The sequence below is a fragment of the Pseudophryne corroboree genome, chromosome 11, assembly GCF_028390025.1.
Source record: "Pseudophryne corroboree isolate aPseCor3 chromosome 11, aPseCor3.hap2, whole genome shotgun sequence".
NCBI lineage: Eukaryota > Metazoa > Chordata > Amphibia > Anura > Myobatrachidae > Pseudophryne > Pseudophryne corroboree.
The window spans coordinates 38,480,917-38,493,073 of record NC_086454.1 but is presented as its reverse complement, the minus strand read 5'-3'; the positions used below and the strand labels follow the sequence as shown (position 1 = coordinate 38,493,073).

The window sequence follows — 12,157 nt, the reverse complement described above, 5'->3', positions numbered from 1 at the left end:
CGCTGCTTGTTATTGCAGCTTTTTCAAAGGTCCTTTGACCCTTGAAAAAGCTGGAGAGGACCCAAGACTTCGCAATTCAACACTAAAGCATGGGATTATACCTCCAGCGGTGACATTTGTGGTAACTATACAGTGCGGACTGCGCAATCAGTTCTGTTGAATGGAGATTGTGCCCAATTGTTGGCCTTCAGTCCAGTTTTTACTAGGAACGAGCACTAGCTGATGTATTATGCCTAATGACAGATTGGTGACTAAGGGGCATATTCAATTAAGGTCGAAACTGCCGTCTTGTCGAAAAGACATCAGTTTTCGACTTTTTCAGGTCCGAAGGGGTTCCGACCTATTCAGTCCCGAGCGTTTTTATTTGACAAGTCGGGGAATTCGACTTGTCGTATAGTACGTGAATTGGCGGTATAGCTGCCGATTCGCGTACTTCTGAGGGAAACGGGGACAAATTCTACAGGTTTTGGCCCCGTTTCCGACCATCTCCGTTCGAGTTAAAAAAAAGTCGGACTGAGATGAGGGACCTGAGAGGAGGAGATGGGGGAGAGCCGCGGGGGGACGGGGGAGAGTTGCGGGCAGATAGGGGACAACAGCGTTACAGCACAGCGCTGCAGGAGGCTGTATCATAGCTGCCACTCACGGCAGCGTCCACCCGGCTCCAGCAAGTGAGGTCCCGCTTGCTGGAGCTGGGTGGACGCTGCCGTGAGGTCTGGCGGCTGTGCCACATCCTCCTGCAGAGCTGCTGTTTTCCCCCAGTCTGCCCGCAGCTCTCCCCCTTCTCCCCCCTATCCGGTCCCTCATCTCAATTCGACTTTTAAAAAAAAAGTCAGCACAGGACAAGCCCGCCCCGCATTCTGACTCCCCACGCCCCCCCCCCCCCCCCCCAGCGCTAACATGCGAGTGCTTCGTTAAGCAGCAAAGCACTCACATGATCAGGGCAGCCACCTGCCTACGTAGCCTAGCTGCAAAGCAAGATGTTTAGGCTTGTGACATCACGCAGCCACCATGGACCACCCCTCAAATAATCCGGACACGCCTCCACTGTCCGGACCGTGGCACCCAAACAGTGCATCAACGCCCACAAACGCCCCGTCACTGCCCCCGCCGGGACTTAGACTGCGTTCTGAAGAGAATGCAGTTTAAGACCTTGCGCGTATGGCACCGCCGTATGCGCATGTGCAGAAGTCGCCAAATAGCGAACACACACACACACACATCTTGTAAATGAGAATGTCCGTGTGTTGGTTTGTTTGTTTATTTGTTTGTCTGTTTGTGATATACTCCGAAACCACTAGACTGATAGTGATGCGGTGTTCACCACTGTGTAGGTAATTTTCCCAGGCAGGTTTTTAGACCAAGTATCACCACGATTGGTCGTCAGGGGGCTGTAGGCGGGGCTCTGCAGGGAGGGTCCTGTGCACTGCTCTCGGCAACAGGCGTACGCAACTCAATGGCGACCGATCAGAACATTGCGGCACATGTGTTACTCTGATAGACTTATCTGCAGGTAAGCATCGTTAATGTGTACTTCTGTGGACTAACATCGATATATATTTCTGTATCTGGCCCTCCCACCAGTGTCAGTGATGTCACATGCAGAGAGTGACGGCATAACGCATGTCGGCAGTCCCCATACTTACTCATCACACACCACCTCATGAGGATAACACAGACACTCCTGATTATCACCCAACAACGTCACAGAATTATACACAGCCATAACAGTATAAAAAAAAATGGAAAATGACGCACCAGACACATTGGCCCTCATTCCGAGTTGATCGCTCGCTAGCTACTTTTTGCAGCCGTGCAAACGCACAGTCGCCGCCCACGGGGGAGTGTTTTCTCGCTTTGCAAGTGTGCGAACGCCTGTGCAGCCGAGCGGGACGAAAAAGCTTTTTGCAGTTTCTGAGTAGGTCTGAACTTACTCCGCCCTTGCGAGCACTTCAGCCTTTCCGGTCCCGGAATTGACGTCAGACACCCCGCCCTGCAAACGCCTGGTCACGCCTGCGTTTTCACTACCACTCCCAGAAAACGGTCAGTTGACACCTAAACGCCCTCTTTCTGTCAATCTCCTTGCGAACGGCTGTGCGAATGGATTCGTCGCTAGAAGCATTGCACAGCAACGATGCTGTTTGTACCCGTACGACGCGCCAGGCGCATTGCGGTGCATACGCATGCGCAGTAGTAACCTGGTCCCTGCGCTGCGAAAATCGGCAGGGTGCGATCAACTAGGAATGAGGCCCATAGAGAGAGAGAGAACACTCTGTAGAGGAGAAAAGGTGAGGATGTCCCAGAAAGTACAATAGTAAATATGACAAATAAAGGGGATGCTACTACAGTAATATCATGTGCTGATATGGGAAATAGACAGATGAGGGAGAAAGGGCTGCGATGGGGGGAGTGCTGGAGAGGGAGCAGGAATGAGGGCTGCGAGACCACGGTGCAGGTGGTATCTGCTAGTGATACACACGTCCTCCTCCTGGACCAATGGGCAGCAGAGCTGAGCAGCCAATAGGGCTGTGTGTTCCTTTCAGGATGCAGCTTCTATGTCTCCTCCTATTGTTACAGCAGCTGTCAGTGGCTGAGCCATTCCCTGGATGGAGATACTGTAACCGGCCGTGTCCTGTGTCTCTCCATCACCCTGTAGGACACACAATGGCTCTGTCCACTATTCAGAGGGTGGCCTTGTTCTCCGGCCTGGTGCTGTGCGTGTCTCTGCTTCTGCCCAAAACCTTCCTGAGCAGAGGGAAGCAGCCTGGGCAGCAGGAGGGTAAGCTGTCTGTGGGGCTCTGGGCTGGCCGGGTGGGTGGTTAGTCTGGCACAGGGAGCACAGCAGCACCCAGGGATGGGGGGGTGGAGGATGCACAGGGTGGCACAGGGCTGGGAATAGGGGCCTGTGCCTTTAAATGGCAATTTAACCCCTTCAGTGCTGCAAATTGCACAAAGCTCCTGTAGAGTATGCTGACTGAGGTTTACCCATCCAGGCTGCCTACATTTATAAAGAATGTTATAGCGCGTTGTGTGTGTAATAAACATCTTATATATATATAGGTCGGGCAGAGTATGTATATATATATATATATATATATATATATAGTATATAATTTTAAACTGGAGGCTATGCTTTTGTTTATGGCCTTATTTATGTATGCCGGTCACTGATATAACATTTTATTTAACTCAGGGGTTGGCAATCTGCGGCACTCCAGCTGCTGTGGGACTACACATCCCAGCATGCCCTGCCATAGAACCAAACCACAAAACAGTGGCAGGGCAGCGTGAGTGGCATAGGTTTCCTGCCCCCGCCATAGCTCATGGTCTAGAATCCCATATTTTATATACTGTAGCCCCAGCTGATTTCTGTATATGGTATGAGGTGCGCCATCTTCTTATTGTCAGATTACCATAGGAGGGAGAGTGTCTGAGGTGGGGACAGCAACAATACAACACGTAGGCTTTAATATTTCATATTATTGGTTGTAGAATAAGTCCAATAGATTTCCATGGAACAGCAGCATCCAGTGACCAAACTATCGCACGTGCTATAGGACTGTCATACAAAGCTATATAGGACTGTCACACAGAGCTATATAGGACTGTCACACATGCTATATAGAACTGTTATACAAAGAAATATAGGACTGTCACATAAAGCTATATAGGACTGTCATACAAAGCTATATAGGACTGTCACACAGAGCTATATAGGACTGTCACACAAAGCTATATAGGACTGTCACACATGCTATATAGAACTGTTATACAAAGAAATATAGGACTGTCACACATGCTATATAGGACTGTCACACAAAGCTATATAGGACTGTCACACATGCTATATAGAACTGTTATACAAAGAAATATAGGACTGTCACACAAAGCTATATAGGACTGTCATACAAAGCTATATAGGACTGTCACACATGCTATATAGAACTGTTATACAAAGAAATATAGGACTGTCACATAAAGCTATATAGGACTGTCATACAAAGCTATATAGGACTGTCACACAGAGCTATATAGGCCTGTCACACAAAGCTATATAGGACTGTCACACATGCTATATAGAACTGTTATACAAAGAAATATAGGACTGTCACACATGCTATATAGGACTGTCACACAAAGCTATATAGGACTGTCACACATGCTATATAGAACTGTTATACAAAGAAATATAGGACTGTCACACAAAGCTATATAGGACTGTCATACAAAGCTATATAGGACTGTCACACATGCTATATAGAACTGTTATACAAAGAAATATAGGACTGTCACACAAAGCTATATAGGACTGTCACACAGAGCTATAGAGGACTGTCATACAAAGCTATATAGGACTGTCACACAAAGCTATATAGGACTGTCACACAGAGCTATAGGACTGTCACACATGCTATATAGAACAGTTATACAAAGAAATATAGGACTGTCATACAAAGCTATATAGGACTGTCACACAAAGCTATATAGGACTGTCACACATGCTATATAGAACTGTTATACAAAGAAATATAGGACTGTCACACAAAGCTATATAGGACTGTCACACAGAGCTATAGAGGACTGTCACACAAAGCTATATAGGACTGTCACACAGAGCTATAGGACTGTCACACATGCTATATAGAAGTTGTACTGTTATACAAAGCTATATAGGACTGTCACACAGAGCTATATAGGACTGTCACACAAAGCTATACTGTAGGACTGTCTATCACACAAAGCTATAGGACTGTCATACAAAGCTATATAGGACTGTCACACAGAGCTATAGGACTGTCACACAAAGCTATATAGGACTGTCACACAGAGATATATAGGACTGTCACACAAAGCTATACTGTAGGACTGTCTATTACACAAAGCTATAGGACTGTCACACAAAGCTATATACTGTAGGACTGTCTATCACATATAGCTATAGGACTTTCGCACAAAGCTATATAGAACTGTTATACAACGCAATATAGGACTGTCACACAAAGCTATAGGACTGTCACACAAGGGGGTAATTCAGACCTCATCGGAGCAGCAAATTTGTTAGCAGTTGGGCAAAACCATGTGCACTGCAGGGGTGGCAGATGTAACATGTGCAGAGAGAGATAGATTTGGGTGGGGTGTGGTCAAACTGAAATCTAAATTGCAGTGTAGAAATAAATCAGCCAGTATTTACCCTGCACAGAAACAATATAACCCACCCACATCTAACTCTCTCTGCACATGTTATATCTGCCACACCTGCAGTGCACATAGGTCCTAATTCAGACCTGATCACTAGCAGGCGATTTTTGCACTGCTGCGATCAAATAGACGCAGCCTACAGGGGGAGTGTATTTTAGCTGTGCAAGTGTGCAAACGCATGTGTAGCAGAGCTGTACGAACAGATCTTGTGCAGTCCCTGCACAGCCAAGGACCTACTCAGCCGCTGCGATCACTTCTGCCTGTCCAGGGCCAGAATTGACGTCAGACACCCTCCCCGCAAACGCTTAGGCACGCCTGCGTTTTTCAAACCACTCCCTGAAAACGGTCAGTTGCCAACCACAAACGCCTTCTTCCTGTCAATCTCCTTGCATTCGCCCATGCGAATGAATTCTTCGCACAAACCCATCTCTGAGCGGCAATCCGCTTTGTACCTGTACAACGTGCCTGCGCATTGCGGTGCATACGCATGCGCAGTTTAGACCTGATCGCAGGCTGAACGAAAACGCAGCCTAGCGATCAGGTCTGAATTACCCCCAAAGTGATATAGGACTTTCACACAAAGTTATATAGAACTGTTACACAAAGCTATAGGACTGTCACACAAAGTATAGGACTGTCATACAAAGCTATAGGACTATCACACAAAACTATAAGACTATTCCACAAAGCTATAGAACTATCACACAAACTATAGAACTGTCACACAAAGCTATAGGACTGTCACACAAACTATAGAACTGTCACACAAAGCTATAGAACTGTCACACAAACTATAGAACTGTCACACAAAGCTATAGGACTGTCACACAAACTATAGAACTGTCACACACAGCTATAGGACTGTCACACAAACTATAGAACTGTCACACACAGCTATAGGACTGTCACACAAACTATAGAACTGTCACACACAGCTATAGGACTGTCACACAAACTATAGAACTGTCACACACAGCTATAGGACTGTCACACCAATCTAAGACTGTCACACAAAACTATAGGACTATTCCACAAAGCTATAGAACTATAACACACAGCTATAGGACTGTCACACAAACTATAGAACTGTCACACACAGCTATAGGACTGTCACACACAGCTATAGGACCCATGTATACCTCTAGCATTACAAAACAATCAGATTCAGTTCATTCAAATTCATAGCTAACATATTTTTCATAAATATTTTTTAGGTAACTATCCCTGTAAAATATCGTTACAGCACATAAAACACTTTGCTAAAGGATATATAAATATACAGGTAAAGCCGGTAATGCAATAAAGACAGCCTATATAGAAATAAGACATTCCTTAATGACAGCCAGAAGGTTCCACCTGATATGTAGCAGAAGTAAAGGGAAGACTAGTCAGTCTATTGGTATTAGCTGTTCCCATAAGTGTGTACAAAGGGGGTAATTCCAAGGTGATCGCAGCAGGAATTTAGTTAGCAATTGGGCAAAACCATGTGCACTGCAGGGAGGGGGCAGATTTAACATGTGCAGAGAGAGTTAGATTTGGGTGGGTTATTTTATTTCTGTGCAGGGTAAATACTGGCTGCTTTATTTTTACACTGCAATTTAGATTGCAGATTGAACACACCCCACCCAAATCTAACTCCCTCTGCACATGTTATATCTGCCCCCCCTGCAGTGCACATGGTTTTGCACAATTGCTAACTAAATTCCTGCTGCGATCAACTTGGAATTACCCCCAAAGTGTACTATTAGGGTGCCACAAATGTGCGGCCCTTGTTCCACATCCCTCATTTACTCACATTGGGGGTTATTCCGAGTTCTTAACAAACTAAAAGCAATTGGGCAAAACCATGTGCACTGCAGGTGGGGCAGATGTAACATGTGCAGAGAGAGTTAGATTTGGGTGGGTTATAGTGTTTCTGTGCAGGGTAAATACTGGCTGCTTTATTTTTACATTGCAATTTAGATTTATGTTTGAATACATCCCACACAAATCTAACTCTCTCTGCACATGTTACATCTGCCCCACCTGCAGTGCAACATAATTTTGCCGAAATGCTAACTTTTTTGGTTTGCTAACAAACCTGAATAACCACCATTATGTTAGCTGTAAATATGAAGCAATGTATTGGACAGGTGTTAAACGCTGTTTGCCTCCAGGTGGCGCTACCACTGCTGAGCTTCATAATTCTTCTAAACTGTCACATATGGGTAAATTTACTAAGGATTCTATGGGGGAGATTCAAATGTTTGAAAAGTCAGTTGGGAGTCTGTTTTTTCCTATCTAATAGACAGGAGAAAACAGACGCCCAACCAACTTTTCAAACATTTGAATCTCCCCCTATATCACCCGTGTTTGTCTGAGATTAAACACGGGTGGGATCGATCGAACACAGGAGCATTTTTTTTTATGAAATACGGAAAATTACATATGCTCCTGTGTTTTGGGTATCGTGTTTTCCAATGGTCTATGCAATCGTATATTACAGGTGTGTTTCAGGCAAGAATCACCAAACACTCTGTAAATAGCTGGTTTTAAATACGGTCTGTGCTTTTCAATTGCGCCCGTACTCCATTTTGTGATTCATGACTACTAAACCCATCTAGATCTTTATATTTTTAATTATCCATGGGTAAGTTATATGTGTATTTATTTTAAACTATTATATGAGTAACCCAAATAAAAAAAATAAAAAAAATGTCACAACACCTTCACATTTAAAAAAAAAAAAAAAAAAAAGGACATGTGTATATACAATTTATTTTATTACGTTAAAACTAAAATGAACATATGTGGTATATGGTTATTGTATCCAAAATCATTGGCAACTGTTTTTGTTTCTATTGTGTTTTTTTTAGAGATGAGCGGGTTCGGTTCTCTGAGAACCGAATCCTACCAAACATCACGTCCCGAGCCCTGATCCGAGTCTAACTCGGGTTTTCCCGCCTGACTCGGAAACCAGAACGAGGCAAAATGTCATCATCCCGCTGTCGGGTTCTCGCAGATTTTGGATTCCATATAAGGAGCCGCGCATCGCCGCCATTTTCGCTCCAGTCCTGGAGAGTGTAGCGAGAGGACGTGTCTCTCTCCTCAGTGTCTATCAGTGTCTGTCTGTGTGGGAAAGTGTTGTAGCTACCTGCTCTGTCTTATGTGTCATTCTAGTGCTGTGTTGTGCTGCATCAGTCCAGTGGTGGTGTCTTTTGCTACATCATTCCAGTCACAGTGGTGGTGTCCTCTGCTGCCATATGTCCAGTGCTGCTGTATAAGTCCAGTCCAGTGGTGCTGTGTTGTGCTGCATCAGTCCAGTGGTGGTGTCTTGTGCTGCATCAGTCCAGTCACAGTGGTGGTGTCCTCTGCTGCCATATGTTCAGTGCTGCTGTATAAGTCCAGTCCATTGCAGTGGTGCTGTGCTGTCCTGCATCACTCCAGTGGTGGTGTCCCTGTGCTGCTGTATAAGTCCAGTGATACTGCCGTATATGTCCAGTGATACTGCCATATAAGTCCAGTGATACTGCCGTATAAAAGCAGTCCAGTGGTACTGCCGTATAAGTCCAGTGACACTGCCGTATATATGGTACTGCCGTATAAATCCAGTCCAGTGGTACTGCCGTATAAAGTCCAGTGGTACAGCCATATAATTCCAGTGGTACTGCCATATAAATCCAGTGATACGCCGTATATGTCCAGTGGTACTGCCGAATAAATCCAGTGGTACTGCCATATAAATCGAGTTCAGTGGTACTGCCGTATATGTCCAGTGGTACTGCCATATAATTCCAGTGATATTGCCGTATATGTCCAGTGGTACTGCCGTATAAATCCAGTGGTACTGCCGTATAAATCCAGTCCAGTGATACTGCCGTATAAGTTCAGTGGTACTGCCATATAAGTCCAGTGATACTGCTGTATAAGTCCAGTGGTACTGCCGTATAAATTCAGTCCAGTGGTACTGCTGTATAAATCCAGTCCAGTAGTACTGCCATATAAGGCCAGTGGTACTGCCGTATAAATCCAGTCCAGTGGTACTGCCATATAAGTCCAGTGGTACTACCATATAATTCCAGTGATACCACCGTACAAGTCCAGTGGTACTGCCGTATAAATCCAGTCTAGTAGTACTGCCATATAAGTCCAGTGGTACTGCCGTATAAATCCAGTCCAGCGGTACTGCCATATAATTCCAGTGATACTGCCGTATATGTCCAGAGGTACTGCGTATAAATCCTGTGGTACTGCCGTATAAATCCAGTCCAGTGGTACTGCTGTATAAAGTCCAGTGGTACTGCCATATAATTCCAGTGATACTGCTGTATAAGTCCAGTGGTACTGCCGTATAAGTCCAGTGGTACTGCCATATAAATCTAGTCCAGTGGTACTGCATATAATTCCAGTGATACTGCCATATATGTCCAGTGGTACTGCCGTATAAATCCAGTGGTACTGCCGTATAAATCCAGTCCAGTGGTACTGTCGTATATGTCCAGTGATACTGCCGTATATGTCCAGTGGTACTGCCATATAACTCCAGCGATACTGCCGTATATGTAAAGAGATACTGCTGTATAAATCCAGTGGTACTGCCGTATAAATCCAGTCCAGTGATACTGCCATATAAGTCCAGTGATACTGCTGTATAAATCCAGTCCAGTGGTACTGCCGTATATGCCCAGTGATACTGTTGTATATGTCCAGTGGTACTGCCATATAATTCCAGTGATACTGCCATATATGTTCAGTGGTACTGCCGTATAAATCTAGTGGTACTGCCGTATGAATCCAGTGGTACTGCTGTATAAATTCAGTTCAGTGGTACTGCCGTATATGTCCAGTGATACTGCTGTATATGTCCAGTGGTACTGTCATATAAATCCAGTGATACTGCCGTATATGTCCAGTGGTACTGACGTATAAATCCAGTGGTACTGCCATATAAATCCAGTCCAGTGGTACTGCCGTATAAGTCCAGTGGTACTGCCATATAATTCCAGTGATACTGCCGTATAAGTCCAGTGGTACTGCCGTATAAGTTCAGTGGTGCTGTCATGTGCTGTATATTATTTACTCCAAATAAAGGGGTTATTAATATTTAATCCAAATAATTTTTACAGGGTTTGCGTTGTGTGGTGTAGAGGTACGCTCTCCTGTGCCGCATATTGTGTTATATAACTCCAGAAAAATAATGGAGAACAAAAATTTGGAGGATAAAATAGGGAAAGATCAAGAACCACTTCCTCCTAGTGCTGAAGCTGCTGCCAGTAGTCATGACATAGACGATGAAATGCCATCAACGTCGTCTGCCAAAACCGATGCCCAATGTCATAGTAGAGGGCATGTAAAATCCAAAAAGCCAAAGTTCAGTAAAATGACCCAAAAAAATAAATTTAAATGGTCTGAGTAGAAATGTAAACTTGCCAACATTTACGACACGGGGGTATATTTACTAATATTCGTGTTTGTGCCGATTTTTAGGGAGTTTAATCTCGAATTTTATCGGTCGTATTGTACTACAACTTTTTGAATCCATCTAAGGTAATTTACTAAGCTGACGAGTTTTCTATTTTCGTTTTTTTCCGATGTCGATGTGATTCGTATTGTCGGCCAGTGTTTTACGGGAGTGATTATTAAAACACTGCCGGACATAACACAATGAATCCCGGCCGGATCTGTGAGATCCATGCAGGGCTTCATTGTGTACAGTATGAGTAGTGTGAAAAATCAAAGAAAAAAATTACGTGGGGTCACCCCTCCTAAGCATAACCAGCCTCGGGCTCTTTGAGCCGTACTTGGTTGTAAAAATACAGGGAAAAATAGCATAGGGTCCCCCCATATTTAAACAACCAGCACCGGGCTCTGCGTCCGGTCCTGGTTCAAAAAAATATGGGGGACAAAAGACGTAGGGGTCCCCCGTATTTTTTAAACCAGTACCGGGCTCAACTAGCCAGAGAGATAATGCCACAGCCGGGGGACACTTTTATATAGGTCCCTGCGGCCGTGGCATTACCCCCCAACTAGTCACCCCTGGCCGGGGTACCCTGGAGGAGTGTGGACCCCTTAAATCAAGCAGTCTTCCCCTCCAGCCACCCAAGGGCCAGGGATGAAGCCCGAGGCTGTCCCCCCAATCCGTGGGTGGTGGATGGGAGGCTGATAGCCTTTGTGTAAAAAATAGAATATTGTTTTTTGTAGGAGAACTACAAGTCCCAGCAGGCCTTCCCCACAAGCTAGTACTTGGAGAACCACAAGTACCAGCATGCGGGGAAATAAGGGGCCCGCTGGTACCTGTAGTTCTACTACAGAAAAATACCCCCAAAAAACAGTACACAGACACCATGACAGTACAATTTTAATTACACACACTTACACACTTACATACTTACCTACATCCAATGCTGCGATTCACGTCCACTTGTCCAGTAGAATCCATGGATTACCTGTAAAAATAAAATTATACTTACAAACAATCCAGTGTAGATCTGTCCTATTCTTTGTCGTCGTAATCCACGTACTTGTAAAAAAAAAAAATTCGATCCTCGCAACTAAAGGGGTTCCATGTTTACACATGGAACCCCTTTCCCCGAATGGCGGGACCCCCCGTGACTTCTGTCTGTGAAGTTCCCACCAGCCAATCAGGGAGCGCCACGTCATGGCGCTCTCCTGATTGGCTGTGCGCTCCTGCCCTGTCAATCAGGAGGAGCGCACTGGTTACAATGTAGCTTAGCGCAGCTCCATTGTAACCAATGATGGGAACTTTGCAGTCTGCGGTTAACCGCAAAGTTAATTGGGGTCACTCTCTCAATTTTGAACCAGTACTGGACGCAGAGCCCGGTGCTGGTTGTTTAAATATGGGGGGACCCCAGTAATTTTTTCCCATGTATTTTTACAACCAGGACCAGCTCAAAGAGCCCGAGGCTGGTTATGCTTAGGAGGGGGGCCCCACGCAATTTTTTCCTTTGATTTTTAACCCTTT

General features: G+C 45.0%; 1 protein-coding gene across 1 annotated transcript in view; it reads left to right on the top strand.

The window, feature by feature from the left end:
• Positions 1-2,579: 2,579 nt before the first annotated feature.
• RIC3 (RIC3 acetylcholine receptor chaperone) overlaps positions 2,580-12,157 on the top strand; it is a 110,872-nt gene continuing 101,294 nt past the window's right edge. The window contains exon 1 of the mRNA XM_063944034.1: positions 2,580-2,776. Within this exon, the coding sequence (XP_063800104.1) occupies positions 2,662-2,776 (115 nt within the window). The 5' untranslated portion in view covers positions 2,580-2,661. The remainder of the gene's footprint in view (positions 2,777-12,157) is intronic.